A 15,809-nucleotide genomic window follows, 5' to 3' on the forward strand; every position below is an offset into this window, starting at 1 on the left:
TTGAATTTACATTAGGGCTGAAACAACTAATCGATTAATCGACAACTAATCGATTACTAAAATAGTTGTCAACTATTTCGGTAATCAATTAATCTTTTTCTCGTAAACACAGACTAAAATAGAGCAAAAAAGACATGACAATTATGTAATGTGGATGAAAACCTACTTTGTTTTTTAAGTGAGGGTCTGCAGTGTTTTGTACATTGTAAATTTCATAAATATCTGTCTTTGTCTCGTCCAATCAGAAAGCAGAATTAGCACAAATAGCCTTGTACAAACGTTTACTTTAAGTTTACTCCATCAACATTTCCTAAAGCGGCGCCACTTTAGCTTTATGTGATAAAAAAATTGAAAAAAAATACCATTTCCATGCACCTTTCACAGCCAAGCGATTAATCGATTAATCGTAAAATAATCGGTAGATTAATCGATTACCAAAATAATCGTAAGTTGCAGCCCTAATTTACATTAGTAAAATAGCATTGATTCAACGTTATGCTTTCAATGGTTGAATTTATATCTGTAAAACACTGTTGATTCAACATTATCTTTTAAATTATTTATTTATTACCCATAATAAAGCATTGAAGCAACATTATTTTTTCAACCTCAACCAAAAGTCAACCATCTGACCCTAAATCAATGTTGAAACAATGTCCTTTTGCTATCTGGGTAGTCTCCGCTCCGGCCGCCCGTATCTCGCCGCTCTCCTGTGGATTTCCGGAGGCTTCTTTCCGGTCGCCAGGCAGCAGTGGGAATGAATGGAAGCTCGCCGCTCGCCTCTCTGCCGCCGCTGTAGGTCTGAGCCCGGAGTCAGACCTTTTCCCCTTGCCTGGCTCTGCCATACTCTTCCCTGTTCATTCCATGCAGGGAGTTAGTCTGGTCACGGAGCAATTGGAGCAGTTTGAAGGGGCGGGCCTAACGCGCACAGATTGTCAGTGAAATAAACCAATTAGCGATTAGCGGACGTGACGACAGCTGCGTCCAATTAAACAAATATGAAGTGAATATAAACTCACGCGGAAGACGCGAGGCAAAATCCTTGACTACTTCATCCAATGATTAGTTTTGGCTGATGTTAACGTTAATTAAACTAAAAACACAGAGGTGCAGCGAGTGACGTAACCTTCTCATTTCTCTGGGACGGTCGTGATTGGTTCGGCTCGGCCTTAGCCGCCAATCAACGGCTGTTTCTCAATTGCGAGGATCCGTCCTCCGTTTGGCCACTTCGTTGACGTCCTCGGTGGCGGCTCCTCCAAAACGGAGCGGAGTGTCCTCTCTCCGCCGCCTTTGAGCTCAAATGGAACGACCTCCGGAGCGAGCGGCTGCGTCAGGTCACGTGTCAATCTATGCTCATTAAAACAACTGTTTTATGAATAACAGAGGCCAGGAAACTGTTTATGTGGAACAAACCTTTTTTTAAAGTGAGTTCAAACTAATAAAGTTTTGCGAGAGAAGAAAAAAGAAACTATGCTGCAGTGCATCATGGGTAATTTCAGCTCTCCGAGGCAGCGGAGGATCCACTGCTGTATCCTTCGTAAATGAGCCAAACGGAGGAGTCGAGCTGCGAGGGGGCGAGTGGTCCAAGTGAAATGGAACCACTTGGCGGCGCCGTGATGACGCAAATGACGTCCGAAGTGGTCGAGACGCCGAGGATCCTGGCAATTGGGAAACAGCCAGTAACTTGTCTAACGTGCGTGGGTGTGGGTGTGGCCCACCTTCGGCTCCCGTTGCGTCGGCTCCTCTCCCTTGTTTACCCAATCAGAAAGCAGTACATTGTGTGACACGATATGATTTTTGACCAGTGACGCGCCTAGATCTGTCATACGTATACGCCGCTTTCTTGCGCGGAGCCATTCGTGCTTTCTAACTTTTCGAATCTCACTTGAGGGGATCGATCTACGCAGAAAACCGTGTCGTAAACACTTCTTTGTATGAACCTGGACTGCCCGAAGACTGAGCGTGAAAGGAATGTGGCTACTGTCTTTTCCCTTTAGAGCCGCGCGACGATAGCCTTCTGCACCCGTTTTACCTCATCACACGCGCAGCAGCGGTCCGTCCGTCCTCAGGTGATAATCTTTAACTTTTATGTCATTATTTTTCTATAGAATGTCATGTTTATGCGCTTTATTTGCCTGGTTTCGCCGTTTAAAGTCCGTGCGCGAACTTTCCCTCCGCTGCTTTCTGACACTTTCATCCATTACGCACGTCTCTGGTTGTGGCGCATGTGTTTATTTGCTTTTCATTTGTTGGTTTTGCACTTTTCTGACACCAGTAGGCTACGCGCGGATTTGGGGCAAACGAGGGGGCAGTTTGATGCAGTAAAGCGATTCAGATGCGGTTGGTGCGCGGACAGTGTGGGGTTAAATGAAGGGAGGGGGAGAGAGAGCGGCAGCAGAGGCTCGTGGTCATGTGCTTTACCAGGGCGCACACAGGCAGAAAAATGGTGTGTGCGCACGTGAATCATGCAACAACATTCCAGACACATATTTGCAGAGGGCACTTGAGGTAAAGCTGTTTCCTTATGTGTGTAATGAGGATAATGGTGGCGACAATTGTTTCCGTAATAAACACTATGAACTCATTGTTTGCACAGAAAGTTTGACAACCTTTGGAACTGTTTAGTAACTCATATTTATCCTCAAAACAGTTTATTGACTAAATATTCAATAGCAAATCTGTAATAACCTTGAAAAGATGTCCCTTAATGCCACTTGGTCTGGTATTAACATGGTATTAACACAAGTACCGGGTGTTTCTCACCTGAGCAAATACGTTTATGTGATTTTCATGATGCAGAGTTTATCTGAGTGTCATGGGTCTCTGAGCTTCAGCTTTGTCTTTGACATCTCTGATGGCCTGGGTGTTTTTCTCCAAAACACACTTTTTCCTTCAGGCTCATGTTGCAATGGTGATGAAGGTCGAGGGGGGTTTGTGTCTTTCATCAGGCTCTTGTTCCTTTCCAGGTTCACATTCAGGACTGACACATTTATTTGCTCCTGTCACAGAGTTCGTGTCTCTGGCCTCACAGTAAGTGAGTAACACAGAGTTGTTTTAGTCAAAATCAGTCATATTTAGTTTCTCTCTCCTGTGGCTGTTTGTGCCGAGGACACTGAGCTTCACCAGAGACGTCTCACAGATCCAGGAATGGCTGGACCAAAAACAACTTTACATTTTATCATACTTCATACTTTTTTTGTTCCCAAATTCCTAATTTTCCAGTAATTGTGGATCATTTTTATCTGGTCCTCTCATGAGGCTTTTCTTTCATTTTATTAGACATGACACAGTTTAATGTAAAAGACTCACATGTGTCATGTAGTGTCATGTTTTGATGAAGTTCTTTTTATCGAGTGGATTATCTCGGGTAAAAATCACCCGGCGTTAGTGACGGTGTTTTGAATTTAGCGATAGTGTTCTAGGGTTAATAAATGCCTCGAAATGTGCTTGAATTTAGACAATTAATGATGATTGAGAAGGTTTGGAGTCAATGGAACCAGCTTTAATTCACTTGAAATAAGTGATATTTTCTTGTGCACTTAAATGAGACAAATAAGTCAAAGGCAAGAAAACTCATTATTGTTAAATTGGCAATAATAAAGCCCACATCAACTTGAAATTAGCATAAGGCGGCATCTCAAATGTTCCTCCTTCGTAGACTCTCCCTCTCTGTTAATGACAAGAATCTATTAACAAGACTGTGTAAATGTTATATTCTACCTCATTTTGAATATGCATCACCTGTCTGGGCCGCCTTAAATGTCACACAAACTAACCGCTTGGAAAAACTCCAACACCGAGCCATTAGGATCATACTACATTACTCCTACAACCAGTTACAGATGACGACTATGAAGAACTCAAACTGGCTCCTTTAAAACACAGAAGAAACTTTGCAGTTATGTGCTATGGCTACAAGCTGTTACGAGGATCACTTCCAAAGGCTCTCCAGTCCCTATGTCCAACCATTAAGAGAACTCCTTTTGAAACACGGAATAAAACACTTGTCCATCCAATAGAAATGGACCGATCTCCATTTCTATTTTCAACAAAGTTACTAAACAAAATTCCAGAACTGTGGGACTGTCCTACTTTGGACTGTTTTAAAAACAAATTATGGGACATTGATAAGAGGCTCATCTTTGATGTTATGTTTTAATGAACCCAGCCGTCAATGCCTTTGGGCACGACGTTTTTACTTTAAAGTTGTAATAATAAATTAATTAATTAATTCCAATTATTTCGTCATTTTTTTGGAAGATAGCCACAGTTTGTCGGAGGAGGAAAGTTTCCTGCTTGAATAATTGGGATGAACATGATGCAAAGGGACTGAAGTGTGTTGTGTTTTAGGAGGATCATGATGAAGGTGACGGTCCTGATTGTGACCACTCTGACTTTTGTTACTGCGCTCTGTGGGGGTGAGTGACCCACCACATACATTTTTAATTACGCACATCATTTTATGAGACACCAGACATTTCTGATTTGTTCTGACTGTGATTTGGTTTTCCAGGACATTTCGGAGCCGAAGCCCAACAGTTCCCTCAACATGAAGCAGGTTCACACACATTTACTTTGTTTCTACTGAAATGTTTGGCCTGAAGCAGGAGTGGGCCAGTTTTCTTATGGGAAACACCGAGGGCCGAACCTTCCAACTGTTGGCCGGAATAAAGCAATGCTGTCTCCAAATACCTAATAGAGCAGGGGCGGGCAATACCTTTTTACAAGGGGCCACAGAAGTCACTTATTTATTTAATATGGACATAGCAATTGGACGACCCAGATTTAAAGTGTTATAGCACATGTGCTAATTGTCAGCACCTGTCCATAGGGGACTTTTAGGTTACAATAGATGAATACATTAGTAAAGGGACTATACTGAGTTTAAAAATGTGCTATACAGAGATTAAAATGATGTAAATTCCCCTTTAAACAAGATAAGGCACATTTAACTTGAACTTAATTACAGGCGCTCATCATATAATTAGAACATCATGAAAAAGTGCATTCCTGTTATTCAACTTTAACTGTGAAACTAATGTGATCGACTCATTACATGTAAAGTGAGATATGTCGCCTTCATGTGTTTCGATTATTGTGGCTCAGTTTGTAAAAACCCCAAATTAAAAATCTCAGAAAATTAGAATATTTTAAAGGGGGCCTATTATGCAAAATCGACTTTTTCAAGCTTTACATCATGTTATTAAGTCATTCCCTCATTAAAACCATGCCTGAAGTGTTGCCTTGGCACATTCACGTATTTTCGAGTAATCTGTAGAAACTCTGATGGCGGCCATTTTAGGGATAAAACGCCTGATTCCTTCAGGAAACGCCCTCGACCTCCAGGATACGCCTCCGACCTTTCGTCACCAGCCGAGTAACCAACCACTGCTCCTCAGCAGAACCCCCTCCCGCAGTGTCTAGCTCTAAGATGTAAACAGAGTCATCATGGAGGATTAGCTTCATGTGTTGTGAAACAGAGCCACAGCAGACTTTTACAAAGACACACATCAGTGTTTCTGTTACCGAAACACCCAGTATTCAAACCGGTGACAAGAACACTTATTTCAGTGTCTGGTTCTGCGCTGGGCCTTGATGATGCACAGAGCCTCCGGAGAAAGCTAATGCTAAGCTAAACCTCGAGTCATCACGTGAAAACGAGAAATATGCACAAATAAAGTCAATAAAACCACCACACACATAAAGAACCGTTTAACAATGATCACACACGGAGCCAGGCTTGTTGATTTGGAAGTTTATTGCTCACATTTCATCTACAATGGGTCATAGCCGAGTGGTTTTCTCCCGGAGCTAACAAGCTAGCCGCGACAAGCTAACGGGAAAATTCACTGAATACAAGCAGCATATTATGCATTGAAAACGTCACTAAAACAGGCAACTGCTTGAAGCAGCCTTTATGATGATGACACACGGAGCCTGGCTTGTTGATTGTGTAGTTTATTGCTCACATTTCATCTACAGTGAGTCGTAGCCGAGTGGTTTTCTCCCGGAGCTAAGGCACTATTAGCCGCGACAAGCTAACAACCTTCACCTTCACAACATTCATTGAAAACAGGCAGCATATTATGCACAAATAACGTCAATAAAGCCGGCAACTACTCGAAGCAGCCTTTACGATGATCACACAATGAGCCTGGCTTTACACATTTGTGGTTTATTACAGACTTTTCATCAACAATGAGCTGTAGTCGATTATAACAAGCTAACGGGTAACCTCGAAAAACCATTGTCCACCTGCACAGATAATGTCCGTCTTTGAATGGTATGGGCTCCTGCAGATCCTGGTGTCGTCCATGGGGGTATAGTTAGAGATCCATAGGGCATGGTAGATGCAAAGAGATAACCTCCAAACAGCAGTTATTTTTCAGGCAAGAGCCCCTTCCAAGCGTCCGGTGTGGAAGGTTCGTTTCCAAATAATATCCTGTGTGGCCATTGTTCACAAAGTGATAAACAGTAGCTCCTTTCCAACAATAAAAAATAAAATGCACCGATCGTAGTTTCAATACTGTTGAGACAAGCGCAGTGTTGTTGTGATGCCACAGACAGCGTGTGGAGGGGGCGTGTCGGAAAGGGTCAGAGGTTCTTAAAGAGACAGAAGCCTATTTCAAGCCATTTGCTACGCCATTTTGAAAGAGCAATTTTATACAAGGCAGTTATTCTAATTTACTGCATTGACAGACCAACAGAAGGTTTGGTCATCATTGTAGTGTGCTATAGACTGGTGCTATGTGGCTGAAAAAAGCATAATACCCCCTCTTTAAAAATGGACAGTGATCCATAATCATCAAAACTTAACAAATAATGATAATGTGTCACTTATTTTAGTTTCACATTTTAAGTTGAATAACTGAAGTTAATGCACTTTTATCTGATGGTAATTGTGAAGTTGTTTAACCCCTTAACTCCCACCTGAACCGAGCACATTTTCTCCAGTTTGGCTTTACCCCAGTCCAAAAGCTTCTGGAAAGAAGGTGTGAAAATAGCAACAAAACTGAGACGAAAACAAGGATGAAAATGTGACAAAAAAAGTGACGAAAAATTCATGAAAAAGTGGCAAAAATGTCACAAGAAATTGACAAAAATGTGACCAAAAAAAATCACAAAAATGTGACAAAAAATGGCAAAAATGTGAGAAAAATGAGTTGAATACCCAACGAAAAAATGCTGGGGAAAAAATCTGATGATGTGAGGAAAAAGAGGTTCGGGCGGGAGGTTAAAGAAAGACAAAATAACAGAACTGAAGTGAAGTGAAGTTAACAGAGAGTTATCAGATATCATGAGATCGCTGTTCTAGACAGTTTTGTTGTATTTAATGTCATGAAATAAATAAGTCAAATGAAAAATGTGGAGCCATTAGAGCTCACTCTGGCGGGGGAAGGTCATTGGGGCATTTGAAACACACAGTTTGGTGTGGAAAATGTCCCAAAAATCATGGGCCGGATTTGGCCCACGGGCCGCAGTTTGCCCACCTCTGTGATAGGGTGTTCTCCTACAAAGTCTTTAGGGAATAGAGAGCATTTTCCACATTTGTAGAGTGTCATGTATATGGGGTAGAGATCGGTGATGTGTTTAAGACAATACATTAAGACAATACATTAAATCCTACCTTTAAATAAGGATATATTTTGGCAGATGCTTCAGGAAGAAAGTGGCAGGTCAGGCTTCCCATTTCAGCAGATGTTGGTATTCAGTATTTGGCTCATGGATGTGACAAAGAGGTTTCCGTAACAGTTGAAGTGACTCCAGAAAGGAAGGAAGTACGAACCCATCGCCGTGGATGACTGACTGAGACCGCTGTTATTCAATCCACTCACTGGTTTCATAAGAAGTAAAAACAATCCAATAATGATGCAACTAAACAGATATTCTTTTAAACGCAGTTTTAATTTGAGTAGCTTCAGAGGCTGCAGTTTTGACTTGACCTGAACTTATCAACTCACAGAACTGTTTATTATTGTGTGTGTGTTACAGACATGAACGTGTCCTGCAGCTTGAATCAGACGTACACTTTACCCTGTTCCTTCCAAGGGGAGTTTAAAGAGGCTTCTTGGAGTCGTGTGGGCAGCGAAGTACCGATCATTGTTAAACCTCCAGGGCAGTGGCACCACCTGCATCATCACTATAAGAATATAGTCTCGATGCCTGAAGGGGGCACTGGGCTGGAGATCAGAGGAGTTCAGCTGAAGCATCAGGGCCTGCACAGATGTTCTGTCACCTCCAGCACTGGGGAAAAAATCAACCAATTCATCCACCTCAATGTGTACAGTGAGTGGAAGGTTTCAATGTTAAATAAAACAGATGAATCCAGGTCTAACCCTCTCTCTCTCACAGCTCCAGTGCAGGATGTGTCGGTGCGTCAGGAGGGACAGGAGCTGATCTGCAGAGCTGAGAAGATTTACCCAAAGCCTACAGTGGACTGGACTCCTCCCTCCTCTGACTCTGATCAAACACGGACCTCACAAACAGAAGATGGGCTTTATTCAGTCTACAGCTCAGTCAGACTCCCACCCAGCAGCGCTGCACAGAGAGTCACCTGTAACGTCAGCACCTCCTACAGCTGGAGGAACGACACAATCACACCACAGGGTAAGTGAAGCTGGAACAACACCTGCTGCTCTTCAGTCCAGTCATTGTCTACAGACTCTGTTCTAACTCTCTCTTTCTCTCTCTCTAATAATAATATAAGCTTTAAATCTACAGTATTTAAAGCTTAAGTGTTTATTTCAGAGGTGCAGTAGACACAGATTCCTCCAAATAAAAACGCTCATTTGACTAAAGGCTGGTCCAAACCACTGAAGGCAAAGTGCAATGTGAAAGTTCTTTCTGATTTCAACATCTCAGTCATTTTATTTGATCGAAATAAAAAAAGTTTGTGTAACTTGTATCTAAAACAAATCAAATTCACTTTGTCTATCTGCCAGGAACTTGACTTGCAGAGGAAGTGCCAGTACGGGCTCAATAAAAAAAAAAAACAGTGCATCCACAGGCACACAACACAATCATCATGTGCTACAATAAATATTTAAAAACAACACAGTGGGCCTGTGATAGACCAAGGTCCACACAGTCGGTTACTGGAGGTGGGGAGGAAAGTGGAGGGAGCCAGAACCTGAACATATCAGCTGTATCTTGTTGATATTTCATTTAAACGTTTGTTTTCTTTCAGGCGACTCTGCTTCGGACAATCCCAACCTCCACTACCTCTGGATGCTGAGTCTGATTCTTGTCGCAGCAGCAGTGGGTGTCCTAATACACCGCTACTGTTGGAAGGTACGTAATGTCAGTTTGATCTTTCTCAGACAGATCACAGTCAGGCTCAGCTGGTCAGGTCTTTCCCACTGACTGAGCTCTCTGTCCTCAGTGTTAGTGTAAATGTGAGAGAGAGAGAAGTGTCTGAATGAGAAATGCTTTGTCCAAGTCCAAAAGTGCTTTACATGACTGTTTATCTTTTCTTTTTTATCTTCAAAGCCTCACCAGGAAAAAAAGCTGCGTAACAACAACAATCCTACCTCACGGTGAGTTCTTTCTGAATGATTTCTATTAACTTAGATCTCTGAAATAGATCTCTCTGAAATAATACACACCAGTTCAATTTGCAGTTAAAGCCTTTGGGTCAGTAAAAGCACAACTGTGAGAGTCCAATAGAATTTATGATTTTAGTGCTCGGGGAAGGGTAGGAGAGACTGGAGTACCCGGAGGAAACCTACACAGACACGGGGAGAACATGCAAACTCCACACAGAAGGATCAAATCTGGAAACTTCTAGCTGTGAAGCACAAGTGCTAACCACTGTGCCACCGTGTCTCCTGAATATGAACTATTTTCACAACATGGACTCTCTGTCTCTCCCTTCGAATTCTGCAAGTGGCCTAAAATAACTTTTTTATGATTTATATTATTGATTTATTTTATCCAAGTCAGAACTGATCCCAGTCACTTGATCCCTGAGGAATGAGGAAGTAATGAGCCGCCATTTTAGGCCTTTTATGTTCATATTATACATATAAGAAAGAGTTTAAGCTGAAGCGACAGCAGGAAACAAACCTTCTTGTTGTGAGGCACTAACCACTCACCAAGTGTAACGTTTGGTCCTGTCTCGACCTCACTTTTATGAGACTCTTTTTCATGTGTTTTAGTGAAGAAGAACCAGACTTCAGGGTCAATTTGAATTCAGAAGGAAACAGTGAGCCTCAGCTGCCGAGTGGGAACGGTCACGCAAACGGTCACGCAAACGGACAGGGAAACGACCTGGACGAGGAAACCCCAATGTGAAACTCCAGTCAACAAAACACCTCAAAGGAAACAACTGGAATGTGCTGAAACAGAGCCTGTTCATGTTCATCAGCATCAACATGTGGTGGAAATACTTGTTTTCATAATGAGCTGGTGTTAAAAGGCAGCTTTTCTTCCAGCCAAAGTATTATGACCTTTTTTTTCCCCTCATTCCTACTTTTCTTGCACCTTACAGAAGCATAAGCTGAGGCTATTCTCTTCTTTTCATCACTTTGCATTACACTGACTTAAGTCTTTCATTAAGCTGGAATTTAACTTTATGGTTATTGAGCTGTTTATTCTTACCTCAATCACTACGGTACGTAAGGGATTTACTATAGGGAACGTATCTCATCACGGTACTCTGGTTATTGTTACATTGCTAATTTCTAACCTCTTAACTCCCGCCTGAACCGAGAGGCTCTTTTTCCTCACGTCATCATTTTTTTTCCATCATTTTTTTGTTGGGTATTCAACTCATTTTTGTTACTTTTTTGTCATTTTTTTATTTTTTATCACATTTTTGTCATTTTTTAAAATCACATTTTTGTCATTTTTTTGTCAAATTTTTATTTTATTTCATTTTTTAATTACATTTTTTGTCACATTTTTGTCATTTTTCATTTTTTTTTTGTGTCATTTTTTGGTAATTTTTTAATCACATTTTTGTATTTTTTTTGTCACATTTTTGTCAATTTTTTGTCATTTTTTTTGTCAAATTTGTGTCATTTTTTCGTCTATTTTTTGTCAATTTCTCGTGACATTTTTGTGACATTTTTGCCACTTTTTCATCAATTTTTCGTCACTTTTTGTCACCGTTTTCTCACTTTTTTTGTCACATTTCCATCATTGTTTTCAGCCAAACTGGAGAAAATGTGCTCGGTTCAGGTGGGAGTTAAGGGGTTAAATCCAAACTGTCAAATAATGTGACGAGTTATTGTTGACTTTGTGCCTTTTATTACGACTGTCATGAATGTGTTTACAGAGACAAAAGAGCGTCTGCACTAAAACTCGAGACTCTCGTCAGTCCCTTTGTCGTCTTTATGACTGACCCTCAGGGAGTACTTTCAAAGCACTCATTTTAAGCGTATCCTGAGGGATTTCTATGTATTTTTGAAGAGTAGTATTTATTTATTTAAACAATGAAATATTTTTACTGATTGAATGAATTCATACAGTATGTATTTAAGTGACGTGTAAAAAAGAAGGATCAAGAAATCTCGTGTTTTATCCTGGGAGTATTTTTAATCTAATGTAAAGATGTATTCTTTGGAAACATGAGAACTTTTACAAGTGTTTTTGCAAATGTTCGGTCTTGTTGCATCTATACTGAAACCCTTCTACTCTGTGGTGAAGCTGTGTTTTAACAAAGTACTTGGGTCATAGTTTTATTTTTATTTTGTTTTATTTACTTCTGCTTGAAAGTTTTGTTTTTCTACACTTTTGCATTAAAACAAACTGAAACTGTTCTCGTGTGCTTCTTCATTCGTTTATTTGACACAGTAAGAACTCTCGGTTAATCTTTGCAAACACTGGTTTAGCTCAGTGAGATTCAGACTTTACACTCTCAGCTTCCTTACTCTCTATATTGAAACAGAGACGGAGACAATACTTAGAATGACTATTGGTGCACAGATGCACAAAGAGATGTCAATGGAAACAGCTTCAATCAAGCACTCACCTTGCATCTGTCATCCAGTGCAGCACTGGTGTTTCTGAGTCAAAGAAAGCAAAAGAGTAGTCAGAGGATCTGCAAGAAAAAGTAGTTGAACTGTATAAAATGGGAAGGTTTATAAAAAACGATATCCAAGTTACTGAGAGCATCAATCAGCAATGTTCTAAATCTAAAATCTAAATCTGATACTGTATTAATCTCTGTAGAGAAATTAGTTCTCTGCATTTGACCCATCCTCAGTATCGCATGGGGCGACCTGTAGGAGCAGTGAGCTGCCAGCAGTGGCCGGCGCTTGGGGACCCGTCTCCATGATGTGGAGCCAGGCTGGTGGTCAGAAACACCTGGCTGGAGGATTAACCTATTGCACATGTTTTTTATAACCTACCACTAACCTACACAGACACGGGGAGATCATGCAAACTCCACATATGTGTTTACTGTGAGGCACGAGCACTAACCGTTGCGCCACTGTGTTCAAACTCTTAAGTGGATAATGCCGGATTCTGTTGAGTCCAAACCATGGTCAGGTCGACCAATAAGGCTGCACTTGATGAAACATGGGCTGCTCGGCCAAGTCGCCACAAGAAAACCATTACTTCATAGATGCCACAAAGAATCTGCTTACAATATGCCAAAGAACACAGCGACAAGCCTCAACATTTATGAAACAATGTCATTTGGTCTGATGAAACCAAAATAAACCATAAATGTTACAATTGGAGTCAACAAGGTTTGTGATGAACGGTGCACATTCCTCCAGTGAAACACGGAGCTGGATCACTGATGTTTTGGGGATGTTTGAGCGTCAGGGAACTTGGTCCAAACTGATTTCAGGATGAATGCAGCACATTATTAAAGAATACTGGAGGAAAAGTGTCATCAGCCTGGAAGCTGCACATGGGGAGCACACGCTCCAACATGACAACGATCTAAAGCACAAGGCCATGTCGACCATGGGCTCCTGCAGAATAAAGTGAAGACTTTGGAGTGGCCAGCTCAGTCTCCTGACGTCAATATCATTGAGCCACTCAGGGGAGATCTCAAACGTGCAGTTCATGAAGGCAGCCCAGGAATTTATAGGAACTGGAGGCTTTTTACCGGAAAGAATGGACAGTTTTACCATCCGAGGAAATAAAGAGGCCCATCCCCAACGACCACAAAGGAATCCAAGCTGTTATTGATGCTAATGGGCAATACACAGTTTTAAGAACTGGGATGTACATTTTTTTTGCACAACTGTACATGTGTGAAAACTATGTTGCAAGAATCAACACCAAGAAGGGCCAAAGTCGCCTCCACCTTCTGAGGAGACTGAGGTCCTCTGCTCTCCACTGCTGGGCCCAGCACAGAGTGGGACAAGAACAGACTGAACAAGCTGGTCAGGAGGGCCAGCTCCGTCCTGGGCTGCCCCCTGGAGGTGAGTGACAGAAGGGCATTAGCCAAGCTCACCTCCATCATGGACAACACCTCCCGCCCACTGCACAGGACTGTAGAGGAGCTGCTCCTTCAGTGGAGACAGACACCCTCAGTGCAAAAAGGAGTGCCGGCTCCAGAAGGAATCAGTTTCAACAGGGCGCAACTAGAGATTCTTTCCACTAGAATACATTGTAATGCCATTAAAACTGAGGGGGTAAACATTTCAAAATTAGGTAGCAAAGCACCCTTTTGCACCCTTGTATATCCGAGCCTGGCAAGAAGAAGCTACCGCAGGTCCTTCACCCCCACCGCTGTCACACTACAGTCAAATAACTCATGGTTCTATAAAATAATAATGATAATAATGGATTGCACTTGTATTGCACTTTACAAGCCTGTATTACCAAGTTCCTCAAAGGCTTCACTGTCATCATTCACTCCGTACTTGGTGGTGCTACTATTGTAGTCACAGCTGCCCTGGGGTAGACTGACAGAAGCGAGGCAACCAGACTGTAACCCAGTATCTTGGTGTCATTTTGGACACACATTTACTTTACCTTCAGCAACTTCAGACACATCTGGAACCAAATGTCAAAACAAGCAGCACAAATGCACATGCACTCAATGATCTTTCACATTTAACACACTGTTTAACTGCCTGGTCACATGTTCATGTCACAACCCTCAAACCCCTGCAGTCCCTGTACAAACACACCATAACAACTCTGGACTCCACTCTCATGTCATCACTGTCCACTATTACAAAAGCATCATTTACTCAGTTGGGAAAACATGGTCAAATACTCTCATCTCTGCCTCATCTATAAAATAATACATGGTTTGTCATCACCTCCACTCAGACAGTTCATTCACACCTGATCAGCAGAACTCAGGAGAACCAGAGCAGCAGCGAGAGGCGCCTGCCTCATCCCTCTGAGGAAAAGCCTCTTTGGTCAAACCACCTTTTCTGTCCAAGCTTCACCCCCACAACCATTAGAAATATTAATACATATAACTCATTTAAAACACAGTTAAAATGTCTCTTTGAGATTCAGAGCTGTCACTGACAGGATCACCTCTCCTGCCCCCTGCTGGCCTCTTGTCCTCGTCTGTTGTCTCTGTCTCTGTAATTGTTGCGTTTGTAATAGTCTTGTTGTAATGTCAGTGTTTGGTTTGTCGTATTGAGAGTGCTGTCTTCTGTTTTCTTTTTAAAGATAGTATTGTGTTGCATTTTACTAGATTGTGTTATGTGTATAATTGTACTTTTATTCCCTTCAGGAGGACACATAACAGCTGTGCAGGGACGACAGATGAAAAATAGTCCTTAGGCTAATTCTTGTATATTTACATGTATAATATATATTAATATGCACTGTCCCTATAATAAATAAATAAAACCAGTCTGTGCCATCGGCCCCTCCGACCACCACCAACCACTCACTCACTCACTCACTCACTCACTCACTCACTCACTCACTCACTCACTCACTCACTCACTCACTCTTATGTTATTGTGAGGTTCATGATCAGTCTGACTTTTCTGCAGCTTCAGTTTCTCCCACTGTGGTCACAAAGAGGTCACTGTGGAAACAAACCACCATTTAGGAAACGCTTGGAACCCAAAATACAATTTAAAAAGAAAATGTAGTGCTGTAGAACGTGGATCCCTGCTCTCAAATGTACTGACGTAAAATAGAAAAGTACTCTTCATAAAACTACATCATCTCTAGTGAAGGTTTGCGTCGTTACAATTTTGCTTCATTCTACGATTCCTGTTTCCTCTGTGCTTGTGTTCAAGTTTCAGTCTGTTACTTATGTTTAAGGCCTGCAATTATCAATGCACCATTTCCTTCATAAATAAAATAAAACGACTCAGACTCTTCCAAATCCATCCATTAACAGTCACTCACCACATTGTCACGTGCTGAAGTGTCTTTCCAGAGACATTATTGCCCTCTAGGGGGCGCACACACACCTGTACAAACACCTGGATGACAGATAAGATTTAGGAAACGCCTTGGCTGTTTTTTCTCATATAACGTCAGTACAATTTTAGGTGAAACAGACGACGGTCCTTTTAGGTCAAATCATCTTTTTCCACATATCTGATCAGCATCTGCGAACTAAGACAATGGCATCACCATCAGTTCTGTTTTTGTGGATTCTTTATTGTGTTTTCCCACCATGTGCTCTTGAAGGTAAGAGACAAACATGTCCAAACAATGTAGGGCAAGTCTGTCTTTAATACATCGTTTGTCTTCAGGGCTTTATTTGAAACACGACGTCTATAGAGCATTTTACTGTTTTAATTTGATTATTGTGATTATTTTTAATTTAGGACCTTGCGTGTGTTTTTTATCCGCCCAATGTGCAGTTGTGCAAACGAAAGTGAAAGTGTCAAACACCATTTTTCCATCTGCAGTTA

The 15,809-nt window shown here is 41.5% G+C and overlaps 2 protein-coding genes across 2 annotated transcripts in view; both read left to right on the forward strand.

The window, feature by feature from the left end:
* LOC306977781 (hemicentin-1-like) overlaps positions 1–10,293 on the forward strand; it is a gene marked incomplete at its 3' end in the record, with an annotated part of 211,392 nt that extends 201,099 nt beyond the window's left edge. The window contains exons 8-12 of the mRNA XM_079576223.1: positions 7,993–8,286; positions 8,353–8,607; positions 9,188–9,291; positions 9,490–9,536; positions 10,158–10,293. Coding sequence (XP_079432349.1) covers positions 7,993–8,286; positions 8,353–8,607; positions 9,188–9,291; positions 9,490–9,536; positions 10,158–10,293 — 836 coding nt within the window. The remainder of the gene's footprint in view (positions 1–7,992; positions 8,287–8,352; positions 8,608–9,187; positions 9,292–9,489; positions 9,537–10,157) is intronic.
* The window catches only part of irf9 (interferon regulatory factor 9), a 112,419-nt gene continuing 99,046 nt past the window's right edge, over positions 2,437–15,809 (forward strand). Inside the window, exon 1 of the mRNA XM_079576128.1 lies at positions 2,437–2,440. The gene's annotated coding sequence lies outside the window, so the exon portion shown is untranslated. The remainder of the gene's footprint in view (positions 2,441–15,809) is intronic.

This window comes from Gobius niger, assembly GCF_951799975.1.
Source record: "Gobius niger genome assembly, chromosome: 18".
NCBI lineage: Eukaryota > Metazoa > Chordata > Actinopteri > Gobiiformes > Gobiidae > Gobius > Gobius niger.